The sequence below is a fragment of the Phoca vitulina genome, unplaced genomic scaffold, assembly GCF_004348235.1.
Source record: "Phoca vitulina isolate PV1807 unplaced genomic scaffold, GSC_HSeal_1.0 scaffold29, whole genome shotgun sequence".
Lineage (NCBI taxonomy): Eukaryota > Metazoa > Chordata > Mammalia > Carnivora > Phocidae > Phoca > Phoca vitulina.
The window spans coordinates 12,366,361-12,389,420 of NW_022589732.1; the positions used below are offsets into that span (position 1 = coordinate 12,366,361).

The following is a 23,060-nucleotide window of genomic DNA, read 5'->3' on the forward strand; positions in this document are numbered from 1 at the left end:
GAAAAAAATGTGAGGGGAGGCAGATTTATTAGCTCATATAGCTGAGAAGTCCAGAGGTTAAAGCTAAACTCAGGCGCAGCTGGCCACACGCCCTCAAACGGAGTCTCTGCACCGTTTGGCTCTGTTTTCCTCCTGCTGGCCTCATTCTCAGGCCGACCCTTCCTGGGCGGTGCCAGAGATGGGTGCCTGCAGGGCCCAGGTGGCCACCCCGGTGGAAGGAGGCTCCCCTTTCCCAGTGGTTCCAGCACAAGTCCCAGGGTTGGCCTTGACTGGCTTGTTTGGGACCCGTGCTCATCCCTGAACCAATCCCTGCGACCAGGGAGATGGAATGCTCTGATTGGCTACGGCTGAGTTACGTGTCCATCCTGGTACAGAAGAATTGAAGGGGCCTGCCCTCATCTGAGCCACGTGGAGGAGGGAGTCTCCACACTAAAATCAGAAAAAAAGGGGGACAGGCCCAGATCACAGCCGTCCGTTAGCCGCCTAAAACATGGTGAGCCACAGTTCTCCATGACGGGCACATACACGCTGTGACAAGTGGCCAGGGTAGGGCCAGGGAGCCGGGGTCAGAGCCCAGAGAGGCCCAGTGACCTGCCGGCGGTCTGTGGGGTGGCGGTTTCCGCTGGGATTCAGCCGCCTTAGCAAGGTGCTGAGGAGTAGACCAGCCGCCTGGAGTTGCCCTCTGATCTCTCCCACGGCTCTTGCAGGTTCTTCTGTGACGCAGTTGCTGGCCCGAGACATGGACAATGACCCGCTGGTGTTCGGCGTGTCTGGGGAGGAGGCCTCCCGCTTCTTTGCCGTAGAGCCTGAAACAGGTGTGGTGTGGCTGCGGCAGCCGCTGGACAGAGAGGTACGGCCTGGCCACACCCCTGCCCCGGGTCTTTCCTGGGGGGCAGAGGCAGACAGGCGCGAGGCTGGCTCATCATCTTTTAGGGGCCTTCCTCTGAGGCCCCATCCTGACCCCCAAGTAGCATCTTCCTGCCGAAATGGTGTCCCTCTTCCAGGGCCAGTGCTGACGTCGGACTTGGGGTTGGAATGGGGTGGTTGGGGTGTCTCCAAGCAAGGGACAGCCCTGGACGGGCAAGAAGGACAGTGACCCAGGGTTCATCCCCCGTAGAATGGTGGCTCCGTGGTGTATACAGGTCTACCCCCGGGAACAATGTTCCCCTAAAGGACACTTTCCAGAGACCCAGGAATTGGTGACAAGGCAGCCCTTAGCAAATTAAGGTATGAGTTTGAAACCCCAACCTTTGTTTTCTCCTCACATTTGAAGAAGGGGCCTCAGGGGTGTCCAGTGACTTGCTCAAGATCACACAGCAATTTAGAGGCCGAGCCCAGGTGAGAGCCCAGGGCCCAGGACTCAGGACGTCAGCGTGCCTCTCTCTAACTCTGCCTTCTCCCTCCCTCCCTCCCTTGTCTTTCAGACCAAGTCTGAGTTCACAGTGGAGTTCTCTGTCAGCGACCACCAGGGGGTGAGTGTCTCCTGAGGCCCCTGCTGTCCTGGGAGGCAGACTCCTGGGGCCTTGGGCAGAAAGAGGCAAGGGGCCCACGCCAACACTAAATCCCCACTCTTCTCTTGCCAGGTGATCACACGGAAGGTGAACATACAGGTTGGGGACGTGAACGACAACGCACCCACATTTCACAACCAGCCCTACAGCGTCCGCATCCCTGAGGTAGGAGCCCCCAGGGTCGCGCTTGAGGGACGGGGCGCTGCTGCTCCAGGGCTACCTGGGAGTGGGCTGAAGCTGGGGAAAGGGCAACTGCAGCTCTGCTTCTGCCGCCCACCCCTCAGCCCAAGCGCCAGCTCTGGGCAGGTTGGCGACCGTGCCGACACCTCCGAAGGTAGAGTGGGCTGGTGGTAGCCTCGGGTCTGATAGAAGGCCTGCCTGGGATGAGCCCCACAACTCCAGCTGGAGGCGGGGCAGGGCAGGAGTTGGGAGGAGCAGGTGTTGTGGCCTCTTTCCTTCCACGCATAGCCAGTGTGGGCCTCGGGCACGTGGATTGGCAGGCCCGACCCCAGACTTTCCAGCTGTGGCCAGAACCACCCCCCACCCCCCACCAGGACACAGGAAGCAAGTAGCTCCAGGAAGGGACTTTCTTTCCCTAGCCTTATGCTTGCCCCCCGTCTCCCTGGCCCTCTCTGCTCCTTTGGGTCGTCTGTGTACTCTGAGTGTGTTTGCATGAGTGCATGCATGTAAAACCAAACCATCGCTGGTAATTGAGAAGTACAAATTATTGCATTACAAACGGTTCATTAATAAGCTGGCTGCTGGCTCCCAATGGAACTAGGGTTCTCATGGCTTACTATCCCTCTCCCAGTGACTGATGGCAGTTTTCTGGGCTGGCAGTTAGCCATTCAAAGACCTTGAAGGTGGTGGGTAAAGAGCTTCTGCTGGGTGTCCCTCGGGCCTGCCCTCAGGGCTCTGGGTTGAATGGCAGCAATAAGGGGTTGGCCTGGGAAGGACTGGAGATGGAATCCACTGGGGAGAGGCAGGTCAGCACCACGGCGTTTGAGCTCCAGCCCCTTTATATTATATGTCACTGGATCAGGAGACTGGAAGAGTCTTTAGAAAATATCTGTTCAGTTTGTGGATGAGAAAACTGAGGCTCAGTATGGGACAGTGACTTAGCCAAGGTCACATAGCTTTGACCCTGAGCCTCCTGACTCCCAGGGCAGCCCTCAGATTCCCTCCAAGGTGATGATACCTTGTCTCATGCTGTTCCTGTTCCCGGCCCTCCTCACTCAGCTATGAGCCAATGGTCCTATGGTTGTGCCAGATGGAGGAAAGTGAGGACAAGTGTGTGGGTAGGAACACACCAGAGGTTCCCGCGCCCTTCCCCCAATGGGGCAGAGCATAAGGAGGGAGAAACCACAGTCCCAAGCATGGGGACACAGTGCCCTGAGCTGTGGCCAGCGTGTCCAGGACTGCAGCTTGGCTCTGGGCCCCCTCTCATTTGGAAGTCTCCCTAATTTAATTGAGGGTCTCTACGTGCCTGCCTGCACTCTGGGCCCAGGCTCAGAAACCAAGGGCACGGCTCAGAGTTAATGAGCCTTGGACCCATTGCTCAGCTGCCATCCTGGCAGGCATGGCTGCCCTCTGTCTTCCCTCACAGGGAAGGGGACGAGAGGTCACATCCCTCCTCCCCAGCCTTTGGGCCAGGGCCAGGCTTTTTCCTCACTACCTTGCCAGGAGATATGACCTCCAACACCACCCTGTTGGAATCCCCTGGGATTCTCCGAAGGCCTCTGCCTCCAAGGAGAGAGCCTCTTCAGTCAGTCATCTATTTAACAAATATTTATTGAGTGTCTCTGTAGGCTGGGCACTGTGCCAGGCTCTCGCCACACAGAGACCTGGAAGGCCAGAAGAACACGCAATGACAGGAGGCAGAACCAGCGGCAGGAGACCCCAGGCCCAGCCCCTGCTCTGCTTCCAGGCCACTGAGTCCATTTGGGCATGTCACTTACCCTCTCTGGGCCATAGTCCTCCTTACCTAATAAAAACAGAGGACCGGCAGGGTAAAGCAGCCTGCCTGCTACGCATCTGATGAGGAGAGGGTGGGCTGAGAGGGGCCAGCTACAAGGACACATGGCTCTTGGAGGACAGCCTGTGTGGTTTACTTGCCTGTAAATGGAGGACAGCCTGTGTGGTTTACTTGCCTGTAAACATCCCCAGGTCACCTCCTTGACTTGATACGTGATGCCCTACTTAGGGCTGCTGGGTGTGGCCGGTGGGGTGTGGTGTCAGCTGGATGAAGGCCTGACCACTCCTGACCCGAGGTGGCTTGGCACCCACCAGCCCTGGCCTGGTGTGGTCACCTGAGCTAGAACTTAGCTGCCTGGCTCAGGCCCCAGCTGAGGTACCAGCGAACGGCCTGCTGGCTCCTGGCCCAGAATTGAGCCTGGGCTCTCCTACTGGCCTGGAGAGCACCCTGGCAACGCCAGGCCCCTGCCCTTCGGAAGCATGATGTGTGGCGGAGGCCCTATGGAAGTGAACAGGGTGAGAATGCAAACCAGAGAAAGAGGGGGGCCCTGGAGACCCTGTGAGTTGTCCGTGCTGAGGGGTTGCCAAAGTGATCAGAGAAATCTCAGCGGGCTTCCTGGAGGAGGTGGCTTTCCAGCTGACGCTTGCCAAGGTGAGCAGTGGAGCTCCTGTAGGTCAAGACACCTGGGGTTTAGTCCTGGCTGTGCCAGCTACTGGCTGGGTGAGACTCTGAGCCTATCACTGCCCCTGCTGGCTTTGGTTCCAACAGCTGTTAAACTGGGGAGTTGGACCAGGTTCCTTCTAGGGCTGATAGCCAGTGGTCTGAGGATAAATCCCAGCAGGAGAAGCTCCTAATTCTCCTTCAGTACTTCATTATTCCTCAAGGGCTGGCAGAGAAGCTTCCGTGGCTGTTTCCATCTACTGAGCTCCTCTTCGGGTCGTGCCAGCCACCTGCCGCCTCTCCCTCACCTTCTCAGCATCCACTGTCCCCAGCCCTAGGGGCCCTGATAATGTGGGGGTCTGTTGTGCCAGAACCCAAGGATGGGTGTGAAGAGCAAGTTTATAGGGAGACAAATTCTAGGTCTACCTAATGAAGAACTTTCTAATATTGAAACCTAGTGCACAGTCTACCCCCCTACCCTCCCAAGGATGTACTGAGCTCCCCAGCCCTGGAGCTAAAGTAGGAAAACCATGAGTTTCAGAAACCATTCAGAACTGAGTGTTAGAGAAGGGAGGAACCAGAAGGTCCCAAACATTCCCCATCAGAATTTCCTGGGGGACTAGTTAGGATACATACTCTTGCACTCCTCCAACCCTGAATCAGTAGTTTGGAAAGAGCCAGCCCAGAAAGCTGCATTTTTAACAAACTCCCCTGGTGACAGCAAGTCCCGGAGACATGGCCCATGGGGACCCGTGTCCTCGGGCCCGGAAAAGGAGTGGGTGGAAGTCCGGATCAAGACCAGGCCCTGCCCCTTTCTCCAGGAGAAGCTCGCTGGCCCCCTGCCCTGCAGCCCTGCCCCTCTCCCTCCCGAGACCCCCTGCCTGGCCCTGCCCCTGCTCAGGAGAAGTCAGACAGGTGTGTTTGGGTTTCTGTGCTCCTGGTTCCCCTCTTGCCCAGCCCTCTCCCCTCACTAAGCTGTTCTACATGTAATTATCCATTTTATCAGGGTGAAAGGCCCTGCAATTCACTTGTCGAAGCCCTAACGAGGCAGCGTGGATGCTTTCAAGTCCGTAAAGAAAAGGGAAATCCTGCTAGAATTGGCAACTTAATTCACCAAGCCAGCCTCGACAGACCTCATTAAGTCCCCGTGTATTCATTTCAGGCTAATGGCTGTCTTGCTGACTGCTATTTGATTTGCTGTAATAGACTTTTATGGCGTTCCAATTTGCTCAAACGTGTTTGCCTGTGTCTGTGCCCAGCAGCCCCGCTCCACTACCTCCATTAGGGGTGTGTGTCCGCCTCGCTGACCTTCAGCGCTGCCCTGTCCCCTGTGTCCTCCTGGGGCCACCCCTCCCCCACAGCCCTCCAGGTGTGCCCCGGAGAGGTGACCCTGGGGCCGGGGTGTTGAGGCTGGAAGATGGGTATGAGTTTAGAAGTCGGATGGTGCCAGGTGGCTCCTCGGATCAGGGAGTCAAGGAGGGCTTCCGTAATCTCAGGGACGGCCGTGTCCTTGAAGTTCTGACAGGTTCAGCCACCATAGCTGGGCAGTTGAGGCTGTTATCCACCTGGCCTCAACCTACCTTTCTTGCCTTCCCTGCCGGCTTCCTCCGCGTGGATGGCGCTGTCAGCCCAGGGGCCGATTCAGTGCCCGGGAGCCTGTGTCTGCGTCTCTCTTTTCTCTTGCTCCAACACACATACATTGTACTGTTCTAACTGGTACTGGAGTGTTCTCTTTCCGCTCTCAGCCTGACTCAATTCTGCCGGTCCTTTGAAGCCCAGAGCTGACCCACCATGCCCTGATCCACTCCCAATTTTTATTTTTAAACGAACACAGCAAACACTCGCCGAATAGCCATGGAGCAAGGCCCAGGGATTCTGAGCTGACTCGGATGTGTAGGGTAGAGTAAAAGGACTTTCCCATTTGCCAGCTGTGCAACTTTGGATGGTGACTTAACCTCTCTGGACCTCAGTTTTCTTATCTATGAGATAAGCCACACTTTTGCCTTGTGGGGTCATTGTGAGAGATAGAATAATGCAGGGGGGTAAAGCCCTTAGCCCTGTTTGTGGCTCATTGTATATTCAGTAAAATGCTGGTGACTAAGACCAAGGTCTTGTCCTCGGGGGAGATAATTTTACAGGGAGAAAGACAAGTAAGAGGAGGTCTAACTACATATAAATGTATTAAATGCCATGGTAGCTTAGGGTGTGCAAAGCAGGAGGGAAGCTCTGTGGAAGGAATGACCTAGTCTCTACACAGGGGCTATTTGTTTGGGACCTCACAGGATGTGTAGAAGTTTGGTAGTCACAGAAGGAGATTATGGTGTCTCTGAATATCATATACTCTCTGTCCTTCAGCTTCTTTTCATATATTGGAATTTCCAAAAGAGGGAAGTGAACCCTAACCCCTGACCAGGGATCCTGTTGAAGAGGGGCCAGTGGCTGTTGGGGTATGTGTGTCCCTCACTGGTACCCAGTGTTCCCTTGTGGAAATAGAGCTGGCCTGGGAGTAGGCTCCCTGGGTCCCTGCCCAGGTCACTGTGACAGATAGGTCCTGCATAGATCTTTGTCACTCGTGGCTTCGGGTGACCAGCTGTGAGGTGGGGAGGAGGCTGGAAGAGGGGAAGGGTGGACTGGAATGAGAAAACAGGGGCCTGAGCACCCCCAGCCATGGCTGGGGACATGGTCCAAGCCAGGGTCCCCCAAGGCCACCCCGTCTCTCCATGTCACTTAGCAAGGACAGATGAAAGTCATTCCTCTCTGGAGTTCCTTACTAGAGACAGGAAAGCAGGGAGAAGGAGATTCCTGGTGAGCATGTGTCAGTGAAACAAAGTAATTCATTTCTATGATAATAATAAGTTGACACTGTTGTTATTGTTGAGAGTTCCCTCTGTGCCCAAGGCCGTGCTTTCCATGCATGTGGGTGCTCCCCGAGTGCTCACTGCCGCCTCACAGGCTAGCCACGTTGTTAGTCCCAGGCCACGGGTATGGGCGTGGAAACAGAGAAGCTTCGTGACTTGCCCAGAGCTAGCCAAGGATGGAGCCAGGATTAGGAGACAGGCCTGGTTCTACCTGCAAAATGGAAATAATTAAGCCTGCCTTGCAAAATTGTTTTGAGGATTCAAGTAAATGGGACCGTGTGCGGGAAGTGTTTTGCACAGGGCCCAGCATAAGCAAGTGTCCGGCACACGGCCGAGGCTGTATTCGGTGGTACATCCGTCTCCCCCGCCAGCCTGAGCAGGGACTGTGTGCCCTCCACTCCGAGCCCGGGGCCCAGCCTGTGGACGAGAACTTCACAGGTGGGCAGAGCCCCACTGCTCCCTCTGCCTCTTGGACAATTGGGAGGACAGCAGGAGCCTTCATGCAAAGGGCTCTGCCCCCACCAGCTTTCTTCACCCGGACGAGGGGTCCTTTATTGCTCACAGTGTCCGGGGCGGGGGCAGTGCTGGGGTGGAGAGGGTGCCCACACCTCACAGGATGCCTGAGAGCTCACTGCTGGAGCTCTCTAGTGCCCTCTATTGCCCGCCAGTTCCTCAATCGCAGCCATGCTGTTCGTGCAGTGGGCACACGGCGAGCGCCGGAGGGTGCAGAGGTGGGCATGACCAGACTTATTAGCACCCACTGGGGCCGACAGCATTGCCCCCCAGCTGTCCTCCTCACGGCATGCCCATCAGACGCTGAATGATTTATAAACTGCATCCTCGGGTTGCAGCGAGAGGTGGGAGGTCAGGGGGGCTCACACTGGCTTGTGCCGGCCGTTCTGCCCTGAGATGTCAGCTCTGCTCATGAGAGTGTCACCTCTCATGCCAGGAGAGATGGTCCCTTGACAGGCCATATTAATTTATACCTTGGGGCCATGGTGCCGGGCGGCCCCCTCTGCATCTATAAGCACCCACCTATTGATCTGGGAGAGGGAGGCCAATAAATCATCTCAGGGGCTCTGGATCCTGCTGACCAGAGCCAGAGTAGTTTATTCTAGCCAGGCGGCAGCCCCAAGCTATGCCATGTCTCTGTGCCCCTCAGTGAGCACTCCGAGGTGCTTGGACCTCCTCTGGTCCCCCCCCGTCTGCACAGTGACAGGCACCTCCTCTCTGGCAGCAGGTGCTTGTAGCGATGAAGTGACATATGCACGTGGGCAGAGCAGCAGGGCCCCCTGTTTCTACATAGTCTTGAGATGGAATGGGGCGTGTGTGTGTGTGTGTGTGTGTGTGTGTGTGTGTACGTGTGCGCACACGCATGTATGTGGAACAGTGAGTGTATACTTATTGAGGTAATATCATCTTGTCTATATCCGAGCATTTTCCCTATCTTTCATTTGTCCTCATGACAACTCTGTAAGTTAAGGGAGAATTTTTGTTCCCATTTTAGAGATGAGAGAAACTGAGGCCAAGAGAAGTTCCACAACTTCTCCGAGTCCCCCGGAGTTGAGTATACTTTCAACTAGAGCAATGGTCTTGCTCTTTGTCATCTTCAGCATCTTTGCATGCGTCTTTTTGTAGCTTTGCCTTGGCCTGCTTATAATTTGCCCAAAGTCGCAAAGATGAGACCCCGTAGAGCCAGGATGGGGGCAGGTGAGCAGGGAGCTCGGGGCCTCACGCATCCACAGCTTACCCCCATCCACGGCTGAGGGCTGTCACACACACCCCATACACAGACTGTAGCAATCCAGTGGAGAAACTTCACTCGGAGCCCGCTGCCCACTCTCTAGAGTGAGGACCACCTTTGGAGGTCAAGACCCTGCCGTAGTCGTAGTAACACCCCTACCTAGTGACCTACAGAGTTAGTGTGCCCCTGCCTCTAAGATTTGGGTCACTGGACGTGCATACAACATTGTTCTGTGAGAAGTAGAAGACCCGTCCCTACAGGGGAACGTCAGCCTGCTCCTCCGGGGCCCCCGTAACCACCGCGGCACCTCCTCCTCCCATGCCCACTGGGGCACGGCCAGGGCTGTGAGCGCCCTCCACCACGCTCCGCACAAGGAGAGAGGGCAACATGGGAGCAGGGAACAGAAGGAGCCCAGATGTAATTAAAATTATTATATTGTTTGAACAGTAATAATGTTCTTCATTACACCAGTTTCCTCGCCGATTCTGGCTGGGAGTCTTTGGGGGCTCATATAATTCTGCTGCAATGGCTGCAGGACCCTCTGCCGTGAATATGAAGCAGGGGCCCGGGGGCAGAGCCCAGCTCGCATGCAGCAGAGGTTCGCTGGCACATGCCGGGACACCTTTAACTGTGCCCCTGCCCTTTGAGTAAAGACCCTCTAAACGGAAGGAGATGAGGGCCGGCTGCAAGGAGATGCTCCTGCCACATGGTTGGGCTGCCAGCCCCACGTGCCCGGAATTCCCCTGTTGTCTTCATCCCCTTTCTCTAAATGGTCTCCTCTCCCCTGTGGTGGGGCCTGTTGCCGGAAGGGCCAGGTCTCCTGCCTGCACCCCTTTTCCTCCAGGCAGTGGGGTCTCCTCAGACCCTGGGTGGGCAGCCGGCTGAGGACACTGATGGTCGGAAGGACTTGTGCGCCATCAGTGACATGGGGACCCTGATCCCTACTGTGGCAACGGGTGACGGAGCCACGAACACACAGGTCCTAACTCCACAGCGGGAGGCCACAAGCAAGATGCTTGGTCTTTCAGAGCCTCAGTGTCTCCATCTGTAAAATGGGGGTACACCCCATTTTACAGATGGGGTGTGAAAGTTCCAGGAGAGCCATTTTACAGATGGGGTGTGAAAGTTCCAGGAGAGCCCGTGTATGAAGTACCACACTCTTGGGGTCGGTGACAGGTATTCCCATTGTTATGAAGAATTCTCAGAGAGCTTCAGGAAAGTCGCTTGGGGTCCAAGGAGCTTGACAGATGGGCTCCATTGCTATGGCCTGATTGATTGATATTGGGGTGTGAGTGGTCAGGAAGCTTACAGTCCAGTGGGGGCAGGAAACGTGTGGAAAACATGAAATGAAAATATGACCAAGAAAAAAAGGAAGCAGTCACCGAGAAATAATTGGTAATGGCCTGAGAGCGTTCCAAATGGGCTCCCTGGAACCAGCACCAGAGGGACCGTCAAGGTGACTTAATCTAACCGCATGTAGAGGTCGACAAAGCCAGGCAGAGGAAACGATTTCCCCAGGGTCTCCCCGCAAGTCAGTGGCAAACCACTGAAGACATAAGGGGACCGGGGAAGATTCTCAGGGAAATGGTCTCCAGAACCCACGAGCCTAATTCCATCCCTCCGCTGGAGGGGTAGTGCTGTTTGCCCAGGGGGGGTCTGATGTCCAGAGCCAGGCTGGGGAGAGGGGAGGGGCGCTGTCTCCTGGGCTCCTACAGCCCCCGCAAGCTCAAGAGCGGTGGCCTGGCGGGCTGCCTCCCAGTGTAGGGCACCGGGGCCGTCTGAGTGTGTTGACTGACCGCCAGCATGCCACTGCTGTTTCTCCTGTTCTGGGGACCCTGGAATTTTGTCTCAGCCTCTCGATTTACCCAAACAAGTTGGAGTATTGTCAGAACAGCTTGGGGACAGGCCTGGCAGCCCCCTTGACAGCAAGGCCCCCCACACAAGAGGCTGGTGTGGATATGCTTGCAGGCTGCTTGACCCACCTTGTTTTCTACCAGGAGGGGGTAAAGAAGAGAAAGCGGGCAGGCGCTTGGTTGATGGAATTATTATAATTTCTCTGATTCCTTAGCAGCCTTTAATTACTTTGCAACTTTGTGGCACTGGCTAGAAGCTGGGAGGGGCTGGGCTCTCCCTCTTTGTAATAACCTTAAGTGGAAGCCTCCTGTCCGTCGATGAAAAAGCCGGCTCTTCTCTCCAGATGCAATAATACAGCCGAGAGATTTCACCCAGGGCATAATCACTAGGTACATGTAATCTTCCCTGCTCACTGTCTTCATCACCAATCGGCCGGCCCACTTCGCAGGCGTGAGGGACTGCCAGCCACAAAGAACTGAACGTCCGGTCGCGTCCTTGTCCAGGAGGGTCACAGGCTCAGGACTGTCCCTCTCCCAGTCCTGCCTCTGAGAAGGCCGTTTCCCACAGACCCCTCCCTTCTCAGTATCTCCCTGTCTGAGCCCAGCCACGCCTCCTGCCATTCCCAACACAAACCCTACAGGTTAGAAATCCATCCCATTCCCGTGAGGTCTAAGCTCCGGGCTTTCCTGTGCTTCCTGTCCTAGATCCTCACTGTGGGTGGCCGCTTTCCTGCTGCCCTGCCTTTGCTCGTGCTGTGCCCTCCCCCAAGATGCTCTCACCCATGCCCCCTGCACCTTCTTCCTCCATTTAGCCAAATCCTATTCTTCCTTCCTTCCTTGGAACGATGAAGTGGGGGAGGTTGGTACTATGTCCCCATTTCACAGACAGGCAAACCCAGTGTTAGCGAAGTCAGACTTGCCAGGTTATTCCCTCTGGAGGTGGCTGGCTGGGATCCGACCCTAGGCCCTTCACCTGGTCTTCTCTCTGCTAGGCTTGAAGGCACAGGCTTCTTTTACCCCCTGCCCTTGGAGTTGCTGCCTATACCCACTCCATGCTGGCTTCGAAACCCCACTCCCAGACCCGCCCTCTGCCTCCTGAGCCTGGCCTGGCCTTTCCAGCCTGGGATAGTCCCAGAACCCCACTGTGGGCAGAAGAGGTTAACCGGATGCAGGTCTGGTTGCTGAGCCTCCCTGGGGCTGGCTCAGCCAGAGGCAGCTCCCCCTGTCTTGGTCACCTGTCTGCACAGCTCAGCAAGTTAGAGTGGGATGAGCTCTACCCTGGAGGGGGCAGGAGCTCCACCACCTACAGCTGGGAGACTTGTGTGAGGAACCCCCCTGCTTCCAGGGCTGAATTTGCCCCTCTGTTAAATGAGATTGGTAATCCTGGGTCCGTCCATGTCATCGTGGGGATCAGGGACAGGACAGACAGGACAGACAGGAAGGCCTTGAGCTTAAAGCCTCATGCAAGGGGGACAGATTAACCACTGGAGTATCTTTTCCAAGGCTTCCTTCCCCACCAGCTTTATGAGTTTTATTTTTTTCTTTTTTTGAGTCTATGTATTACTTAAGCATATATACAGAGAAACGAACAGTCATAAGTGTTTAGCTTTACAAATTATTGCAGAGTGAACATATTTGTATAACCACACTTGCATCAAGAAACAGAAGCTCTCCAGCACCTAGAAGCCCCCTCATCATTCCCAGTCCCTCCCCCTACAGGTAACCTCTATCTTGGCTTCTATCCCCATGGAATATGTTTGTCTATATTCATCTTACTGCATGCAGTCTGTTTGGTTTTTATTACCACCTGAGCTATGGAACAGGCGGCTTCCTCTCGGAGGTCGCTTCCCACAGTGGTTAGGATCAGTGCTAAGGTTAGTGGTTTGAATCCTGTGCTCACCGCTTCTATTTCTGAATCCCCAGGGAAATGGTCGTGTCTCTGCTGAAATGGGTGTGGTGCAGGTAGGGCTCCCACTGTGCAGGTACCACTGTGCTCGTCTCACAGTGCTCTTCTGCCAGGGGCTGTGATGGTGTGTGCGGAGTGCTCAGCTGGCAGCCCGCACCCGAGAGCCTGGCGGGACCCTCCCCTGCAGGCATCAGCTCTAGGCAGACTCTGCAGGGGCAGGCTCATCTCTGCAGGTGGATATGGAGCTGTCCAGCTGCTGGGACAGGAGGATGGGGCGGGGGGGTTGCAGGGAAGGGAGTTACAGGAAGCTAAATGCAGCGAGCAAAACTTGGGCTGAGAGGAAGGAGGCAGAAACACAGCAGGAGGGTCCCTTTCCCCAGGGTGCCTGTGCTGGGCCCCACAGGAGTCCTTCAGGTTGGTAAGAAAGGTCTTATCCTCATGTTAGAGCCAGAGAAATGGGCCCAGACAGGTTAAATGACTTGCCCAAGGTCACACAGCTGGTCCCCGGTTTTGTCCTCATTATACTGCCCCCAATGCAAGCCCAAATGCCTTTTACCCCCAGTGCATCCCCTCAGGCTTGGGGTTTAGTGTCAGTGTCCGATGCCTTCAGAGGAGCCGGCCTTGAGTCTGGAGAAGGTGGAAGGTGGGGGGTGTTTGGTTCGGAGGGGGATTCTTCTGTAGTGACCTTTATTGTGTTCCAGCACCTTCAGCCTCCCACAAAGCTGTGGCTTATATCAGCAACCCAATCTGATGTCTGCACACACACACACATACACACAAAAAAAATCTTTAAAGACTTCTTAGCAGCTTGAAGTGATTGTTTTTTCCTTTCCCTTACCTGGTCAGGGATGGGCAGGGCCAGGGCAATGGGAGAAGAATAATGAATTCTCCTAAAGCACTGTCTTTCTCCCCACGTCCCCAAACCATCAGATTGCCCAAATTCAGGGGCTCCCAAACCTTAAAAAAATCCCTCCAACACAACCCAAAAGATGGGGGTGGAGGGAAATGCAGCAGCAGCTATTGGGGCGGAAAGCCCTAAATGGTGTGGAAGTAATGTCTAAAGTGTGTTGGCGATTACAGACATTTCCACGGAGCCACGCTCAGGCTGTATGGGTTGGTGCCAGCAGCGGTGGGGAAATAAATAAATAAATAAATAAGTGAGCCAGCGTCGGAGAGCCGTTAACTGTTGCTGTGCGGAACGGAGGGGTGCGGCAGGTTACTGGGGAGGGTGGAAGGAAGCTAGCCAGGCTCATTCATTCATTCCTCCATCCATCCATTCATTCCACTGTACTGAGTCCCTGGGAGGTGCCAGGAATGTTGCTAGAGCCTTTCTGTGGTCGGTGGCCAGAGTCCCCCAGGCTGGTGGGGTCTGATCCCAGCTCCCTCTCGCCAGCCTCCCCTTGACTCTCTGATTTCCTGCACCTCCGCCTTCTTTCTGGTCCCTGAGAGCACTGTACCATGGGACCTTTGCACGGTGGTACCCTCCCTTTCTTCATGAGCTCCTATATCCCCTGAGATCTTCAGTCCTTGATTGATCCCCTTTTCCAGTACCAAACAGATGCTCGTGTTCTGGGTCTTCAGAGCACCATAGCTATGACCTTGGGATGTAATGACTCACGTATTTATAGGACTGTTTGATCACTGTTGACCTCCCAGGGGAGATGGTGGGTTCCATGAGAGCAGGGGCATGTCCATGTGACCGTTTCCCCATCACTGGACCTTCAGGACCTCGTACCCAGTGGGGACTTAGTAGAGATTTGTTGCACGATGCAGTTGATAACACTTGTCTTCTGGAAGCCTCTCTTCCTCCTCGCCTTTGCAGCCCCTATCCTTTCAGTGGGAAATTCCACGGACCAGTCCTTGGTGTGCTCTGTTCCCAAGGCCCACTGCGGAAAGCAGCTCGGAAGTGCTGACGAGTTCCCCACTAAGGCCTTCGGTCTCACCAGACTTCCCAGGCAGCCAGTGGGATGTGGTAAAGGCACTGCACGCAGGGGTGTTGGAGGAAGGGGTGTCACTGAAGGGGCTGGGGTATGGTAGGCAGACGAATAGCCCCAAAGAAAGGAAAGCCCCGCATCCTGATCTTGGGAGCCCGTGACTGTTTCCTCACATGGCAAAAAGGACTCTGCAGGCGTGATGAAGGACCTTCATGAGGAGATATCCTGGTTTTGCTGTGGGCCCAATGTCATCACAATTGTCCTTATAAGAGGGAGGTGGGAGAGTGGCGGTAGAAGCAGAGGTCAGAGAGAGAGGTTGGAAGGTTTTATGCTGCTGGTCTGACCATGGAAAGAAGGGGCCAAGAGCCAAGGAACATGAGTGGCCTCGAGCAGCTGGAAAAGGCACAGAAGCAGATTCTCCCCTAGAGCCTCCAGAAGGGATGCAGGCTGCTAACCCCTTGATTTTCGTCCTGTCTGTAAGACCCATTTTGGACTTTGGCCCCCAGAATCGTAAGATGATAAACTTGCAGGGATTTGTTAGAGTGGCTGGAGGAAGCTGATACAGGGTGCTTTGGAGGCACAGTGGTAGGAACACGCGTTCTCCAGTGTACCCCCAGCACCCCCAAACCCTAGTGCACTGTTTCCTTTGGGGCGCTTCAGGCAGAAGGGCGGATGTCCCCAGAGGTGGGCTCTCTAGATGTAGGTGTGAGGCCAGTGGTCGTTGGGGATGATCCATGAGGGCCAGCCATGGGGCAGGGGCCCCTGGAGCTGGGGAGGGCAACTGCCTGGGAATGCGCCCTGCAGAAACTGGGAGGGGTGAGGTGGGCGAGCCTGAGAGCCTATGTGGTGGGTGTGGAGAGGGAGAGCTTTTCTTTCTTTATTTATTTTAAGATTTATTTATTTGATAGTAAGAGAGAGAGAGAGAGCATGAGCAGGGGAGGGGCAGAGGGAGAGAGAATCCTGAGGCAGACTCCCCACTGAGCGCGGAGCCCGATAAACACGGGGCTCCATCTCACACCCTGAGATCATGACCTGAGCCAGAATCAAGAGTAGGATGTTTACCGACTGAGCCACCCAGGCACCCCGAGAGGGAGAGCTTTTAGATGAGTGGAAGAGAGTGGTGCTGGAAGGGACTGCAGCCCAGAACCAGCCACCATGCTGCTGGGCCCCGGGGAGCCCTCCCATTGCACAGAGGTGGGCTTAGCAGGCACCAGTGCTGGAGACCCCCCCGGAAACCTTGGCCTCTGGGCACCAACCAGCCCAGAGACCAGGGAGAGAGAGGAGTCTCTGCTTGGCTTGCTACCCAAGTGGTAATGAATGCAGAAATGTTGATTCCACACGCCTGACCCCACCCTCATTCGTTCATTCATCAGACATTGCCTGGGAGCCTGCTAGATGCCAAGCCCAGGCTGGGTGCTTGGGACACAGGAGAATGAGCTGTGGTGCCTGGTCCCCCAGGAGATCCTGGCTGGGCCCTGCTCACCCACAGTGGCACTCTTTAAAACAGGATGGGAGGCCAGTGCTTGAGGATCTGGGCAGCCACCACCTGAAGCCTGGCTCTCTCTGGGTTGCCGAGCGGGTGGCGCAAGGCCATCTGCCCCTCCCATCTTCAGTGCTACAGCAAACCTGGGTCAGGCCTCCCACCTGCCCTGTCCTGGCTCCCGAGCCCCTTGTGGTGTGCGGCATACATGTAAACGTATCAAGTATGGCTCCCTCCAGGCAGCAGAATTGGACAAATGAGCTCCAAATGAGCTTGGCAAATTGGTTCTTTCTGCTCTGTCCCAGCCCTCCACCACCCTGCCCTGCAGCAGCCTGGGTTTCCCTGCAGGTTGCTCTCAGTATGGGCTGGGGAGGGAGGGAGCAGAGACTGCCTTGGGTCTGAGACAAGTAGAAAGACCCCCACTCCATCTCTGGGCCTCCATCTGCTTCCTTATATCTGGGGTGGGTGGAAACCCCACAAGATAGAACAGGCCCTTCTGGAGGGTTCAGGGGCATTACGGAAGAAGGGGCAGGGCACAGGCCTCCTAGAAGGCCTGGCACGGGCTAGTGACCACACCTTCCTCTGACCTCCTACTCCAGCCTCCTTTATGCCACTTGTCTGATACGTGGGTCCTCCTGGTGCCAAGTTCCAGGGTTTATGATCTGATTAAAGATAGGGTCTGTACCTTACAATTCCGTGAACCCATAAGCTCCAGGGGTACTGGGCACAGGGAAAGCACCAGTAATAGCTGATAGTAAAGGAGACTGTGCATGCACTCACGTGTGCACTTTTTATAGCCAATCTGAGGTATAGGTACTAGGATTATTCCCAGTTGGAAGATGGGGAACCTGAGGCTCAGAGAGGTTAAGTCAGTTGCAGAGCTGGGATGTGAGCCCAGGCGGTGCCCCCCCCCAGCAACTCCATATGCTGTTGCCCCCCTGTTGACAGTGAGTCTAGGGGGACCCATCTTGCACATCGAGTGAACGTGCCCTGGACACTCAGGGCCCCCGGCAGGCAGCAGACCAGGGTGAGGCTTCTGGACTGTGGCTCCTTGCAGCCCTCCCGAGGTCTCCTCACATCCTTCTGTCCCCAGGGCAGTACCCAGTGCCATGGCCAGCACAGGCTGGAGAGCGTGGCCGTGCAGACACCACGCCTAGTCCTAGAGAGCCGGGCTGGGCCGTGTTCCTGGAGAGAGAGCTTCCTCACCTTGGGCCAGGGCACACACGCGTGCACACACCTCAGGCGTGACGTCCGCCCTGCCTCCTCCTGTCCCATGTGTCTCCCTCACAGGTCAGCACCCCAGAGTGCTAAATCATGGGCAAATCGGCCACAGCCAGTGGGAGGCCAGGAGGCCAGGAAGACAGGACACTGCCATCAGAACCATTAGCATCGGGCTGGGCAGGCGAACGAAAGCACAGCTGATTGGGGCCGAGCGGGCCAGCCTCCTCTGGGCCCCGTTCTGTGGCCGTCTGAGATGTGACGTGGGACGGGGCACATACATGGAACATGTGTGCTCCCTGAGAATCACTGAGCATGCAGGATTCATGGCATGGACACTCCCCATGAGACCAGTTTGCAGATGGGAACAGTCACTTCACGTGTAAGGAGAGAGAAGAGATAAGCTGGTTTCTGCCTAGAAGCTTTGGACTAGAGCAGACCTCGCCTCCCTCCTGCCGCCCCCCCCCCCCCCACCACCCTCCCTGGATGGCAGCGTATCTTAAAGGAACACTGCACTGGGATTCTTCCATATGTCCTTGGTCTTCCCATTTCATCTCCCTTGGTCTCAGTTTACCCACCTCTCCAGTGGGGTTAATCACCTTAGCTCTGGCTAGCTCCCCGGCTAGTCAGGGCTGGTGTAGGAACAGATGAGCCTGGGTCGGAATGGCATGTAGACCATGGCCCAGCTCCCCGGTCATGGCCTTGCTGAATGATGTCAGCGGGCCATTGCGTGAAGAGGGGGTCTGTGTGGCATTCCTGTGTTGTGACGCAGAGGACCATCCTAGAACAGGTCACTCCATGGTGCTTCTCTGGACTTGGGGCTCAGTGTTCCTTCCCCAAGGTCAAGGGCCACCCAGTCCCAGCAGTTGATGAGCAGAGATGCAGGCGTGTGTTGGGAAACTGAGGCGTGGAACCCCGAGCACCTTCTCTGGGCAGCCATGCCTTGGGACAGGTCCCTCCCCGGAGTCCCATCCGGAAGGGCTTGCAGCCAGGCAGGCCTGTCCCTTCTGCACGGCTGGCCTTGCAGCTGGCCTGCAGCAGACACGGCGTTTTTGTTTTTGGTTAAAAAGCCTCATTGGAGCGTTATGATATTGGAATGTGAAGGGTAATTGAGCTGAAAGCCATTCTCTTCCTGTGACCGGCACGATAGGAGTGATTGAGGCGCCCAGGCCTGCGCACCAGCCTGGGAATCCTGATGAAAGGTCTGTGCAGAGATGGGGGTGATAGACGGAGTGCAGCCAGGCGCCCCGAATCCTTGTTCTTCTCCCCAGAGGCCTAGGCCTGTCCCGCAATGCGCTGCCCTGAGACACTGAGCTGCCGGGCCTGGAGGAGACGGCCGAGGCCTCGGGGAGCTGGGCTCAGGCAGAGGGTCTGCAGTGACAGGTGCACGAGGAGAGGGCTGGGCATTGGACTGAAACCGGCAGGAGAGCCCATTGCCCGCAGCGTCTGCCCCCTTACTGCTCTGTCTCCTCCCGACGGGACTCCTCTCCCGCCCCTACTCCTCTGTACCTTCTACATCTCTCTCTCCCTCCACGTGTTACCCTGCATCCTCCCAGGTTTGGACAACCCCAGGGTTTTCCAAGCCGCTTTAATGCACATAGAAGTCACCTGAAGATCTGATTAAAATGCGGATCCTGCTTCAGTAGGTCTGGCATGGGGCCTGAGACTCTATTTCTACTGTGCTCCCATGTGATACCACCATCACTGGTCCTCCCACCTGGCTTTGAAGAGTAAGGTTCTAGGAAGAGATCAGGGCATTTGTCCAGCAAGGATGCTCCAGATTCTCAGTGCAGGGCCCAGCTGTGAGGAGACAGCCAGGGGGACAACAGCCAGCTCCTGAGCAGGGCTGCCCTCTGTGGTGGTACAAGTGGAGCACTGAGCGAGTAGGGGAGGGCTGGTGAACTCCAGCCCAAGCGTTGCTCTTTTTTTTTTTTTAAGATTATTTATTTATTTTTAGGGGGGTAGGGAAGGGAGGAGCAGAGGGAGAGGAGCGAGCAAACTCTGCACTAAGCCTGGAGCCCAACTCGGGGCTCAATCTCACGACCCTGAGGTCAAGACCTGAGCTGAAATCAAGAGTCAGACGCTTAACCGACTGAGCCACCCCGGCACCCCCGCCAAGCGTTGCTCTTGAAGCTGGGTACGCCGGAGCTGGGTGGCATTCCCTGAAGGAAGGAGCACATTTTTCTTGGTACAGAGGGCAGTTCGCTCACCGAGCTATGTATTCACAGGGCGCGGTCCGCTCTGAAGGGGCAGCTTTTTCTAGTTTTGTGCAAAGGCACCATCAGGCCTTGCCCTCAGACTTAAAGCCGTCACTGACTGCACGCTTCTGCACACCCCCATCTTCCTCCATCACACTGCGTGACCTCACAGCTTCTCCTGGGGAACATGGAAGTCCAAGGGAAAGGGACACACTCACGCTTCCAGACTGCTTCTCCCTCCAGTCCGTCCAACCCCTTCTGGGTGGGAGATTGGGCTCAGGCCTTCCTGAGCCCCAGACGCCTAAGAAACAGAACCTTTCCAGCTTCCTGCCCCCTCTGTGCCCAGAGAGCTCAGCTGCAGGGGTCAGGCTAGGACGGGCCCCTCTGTCCCAACCTGGGGTGGAGACCAAGTCTGCTATAGGGAGGGGGTGTCCTTGAGGAAGGATTCTCTGGCTCACCCCAACCCAGCCTATGCCCTTCCGCCAGCATGTACACACACACACGCGCGCGCGCGCGCACAGACACACACACACGCATACCATACTCAGTCTCTCCGCATGGCCCATTATTAATTGCCATGCAGGCTGAGCTGAATGGGCCCCATCAATATGTGTTCTAGCAGCTTCAAGGAGCTGGGGCCCTTGGTGGGACGCCACAGCTTATCTCTCCCAGCCAGGCTTTCCCTGCACAGGACTCCACTAGCATATAACGAGCCCTCCTTGGGGGCTTCTGGGCCCGAGTGCCAGGCCCAGCAAAGGGAGAGAGGCCCACCCCTTCCCGGCTCCGCCCTGCCGGCTCCCAGCTGAGCACAGGCCTGGCTCTTACCCCGGTGGTGCCTGCAGACCAGGTGGGGGGCCTCTCCGTGGCCGTGGCCACAGAGCCACAGTCACAAGGCAAGCCTCTGCAGCTGCCATGCCCATTTCCCAGCGCTCCCAACCCAGCCTGAAGGGCCCCCTTTCCGCCTTAGACTCGACTTCCCTCATCCTGCTCTGCCAAGGGTTGCAAGGATGGTGTCATTCTTCTTGCCTGGTGGCATGTCTTTGGTGGGCTGATGTGTGAGCCTGGGTCTCTGTTGATCTCACAGGTGGGCAGAGCATCATCTTTCCCAAGCACCTGCCTTCCCTGATGGCCTCTCATCTCACATCCAGCTGACTTGGGTTGGCATTCTCAGCCCCTCTGACCACTGGAAGAGGGAGGAGTCCACATGTTCATTTTTTGTCACCTCTCTGTCCCACCGGTGAATAATGTGCACAGTGAATGCTTATCAGACAATTAATGCTTATCAAACACCTCCCATGTGCCAGGGACTGGGCTCAGTAGTTTTTAGGCATCACTTCATTCTTAGACAACCTTGGAGAAAGGTGTGTTCACTCTTCTCATTATGCCAGTGAGGAAGCAGAGGCCCAGAGATGTTAAGTGACTGCCCAGGGTCACATAGCTGGCTAGCAGACCTCACAATATGCATGACAAATATAGTGCCTCTGCGTGGACACTCTCCTCTGACATGGAACTCTCAGCTTCCTGGGGTCATGCAGGACAAGTTCAGGCATCTCAAAATTGTAAGACCGTTCTTCCTAGGTGGAGCTGGAATATGCTTGTCTGCCATTTGCACTCCATTGATCCAGGTTTGCTGGCTGGGATTAGGGTCCGTGTATGGAAGTGCCACTGTGGGAGGCTGCCATGGGTTGAACCCACCTCATGGGTCCCATTAGCACAAGCATGTGAGCTTCTGGCCAGCGTGTGACGTGCTTGATAGGAGCAAGGGGGCCTCTGAGTAATCTCTTCTTCTCCAGAACTCCCCCAGTTGTAGACCGCTGGGCCTCATCTCCTCTAGCTTTTTGACAGGGGAAGTAGTACCACTGCCCCCTGGAGGTCATAAGCCCAGTGTTCCTTGTGCAGGATTTTAAACCCCCTTTGTTGGGGGTCCCCAGACACCGTGGGTACTAACACACCTCCAAAAATATTGTACTTTTTCCATTCCAAGATACTCATTTGCCCCTCCTTCCAAAATATGTGAAATTGGGATTCATCTGAGTTAGCCCCCTACAGCCTTTGCCTGCATGAATAATGACCATGATCACCTCCCCAGAGTGTGACTGCTCTGTTGAGCCTTTGCTCTCTGCTCCCCAGCAAATGGCTCAAGGCTCCTGCCCTTGGAAACATGGGCATGACTCACCCCTCCCAGGCCCGGCACAGCCAGGCTGAGTGGGGGTGGGAGCTGAGGCAGGGGTTGAGAACCAGGGAGCCTCCAAAGGCCATCACTGCCCTGATCCCCTTAGCCATAGATGACACCCACATTTGGCACTTCCTGTGCAGGTAGGAAGTGCCGACATTTTAGACTCCTAATCTTGGCCTGCTTCAGCAATAGTGTGGTACTCCAGCACCAGTCCCTTGGGACCGAGATATTCCTCATTCCCTGACCCCTGAGTGTGCAAGTCAGAGCCAGAGAGGGGAGCAGCAGTGGTTAAGTTTTGTACTCTGCTCACAAGTTCGGTTTCTAAGGAGTTGAAGAGTTTGGGACTGGACTGACTGTTTCTCACTCTTGTTCAGAAGACCCTTAGTCCTCAGGGAAACTGCTAGCCAGTCCCTCCCAGGAAGAGGCTGAGCCCTGCTGTTCACAGTCAAAGGCAGAAGGAGCTGCTTGGGAGCCAGGGCAGAGACCCCCCTGGGGTCCTGAGACTTGGGGAGCTGAGCAGCTTGAGGCATCAGGACCTTTTGGAAGGAAGCCAGTCAGCCCCCTCCGTCCCCCACTCCAGCCCTTCCCAGAAGTCCTCAGGCAAGAAGGCTCTAATTGATGAACTTGTTCCTCTGTAGCTGTCGCACGTCTTCAGTTCATTACAGCCCCATCTGCCTCTCACTAAGGCTCTCTCCTGCCAGCCTCCCGGCTGGTCTGAGGGAGAGAGCACACGCGACAAGAGCAGCTGGGATCTGAGGCCCCGTGATTATCTTGGAGAGTCCAATCAGGGTAATGGCAGGTCCTTCTTTAGGAGAACCGAGTGTCAGGACAGGGGTGGGGGAGGGGGGAGCTTGAGGTGGTTAACCCTTAGCCATCCAAACCCGGAGGCCGGGGCCACAGCCAGGCACACCCCACTGGCGCAGCCCTGCCCATGCCCCAGCCCCCCAAGGTCACTTGGAAAACCGAGGGGCAGGCCTGAGAATCAGATAGCCTGGTCTTTTGCATCTGTAACCCTGAGCTTTCCTTACACAAAGCGCCAGCGCTTTTAGATTAGGAGTATGACGTTCGATTGCTGGCAAGTATTTTTAATTGTCTGCGTGTGCCCAGCACTGTATCCGGCACCCCGACCCGGCATGATGCGCCTTGATGTTCTGCATCTCCTGGGTGGGCTCCAGCTCTCAGTAGAGTGTGGATCTCTGGTGCGGCCCGAGTCCTAGATGACCCTCCGTGAGTGTGTGATTGAGCAAATGTGTGCAGGAGCAGCATGCCGTGCTCCAGAATCATAAGGCCCCCACCCCCCCGATTCTAATCCTGTCTCTGTCACCAGCCAGGTGACTTTGAGTGTCACTTACTACTGGATTCTGCACAGCAAGGATGTTATTACCACCTTGCCCACCGCACAGGGTTAGGCCCCGCCATGCTGTATTTGGCCTTCGATTTTATGGGTAGTAAATTCAACAAAGACTGGCTCCTAGGATATGGAAGACACACACGTGCAACACAGCCTTGCCATCCAGGAGCTTCTGGTGTCATGTGGGAGACCTGTA

The 23,060-nt window shown here is 55.8% G+C and overlaps 1 protein-coding gene across 1 annotated transcript in view; it reads left to right on the plus strand.

Annotated features, from left to right (window-relative positions):
• CDH23 (cadherin related 23) overlaps positions 1–23,060 on the plus strand; it is a 359,724-nt gene that overhangs the window by 71,694 nt on the left and 264,970 nt on the right. The window contains 3 exon segments of the mRNA XM_032423932.1: positions 708–850; positions 1,425–1,472; positions 1,584–1,676. Of these exon segments, the coding sequence (XP_032279823.1) occupies positions 708–850; positions 1,425–1,472; positions 1,584–1,676 (284 nt within the window).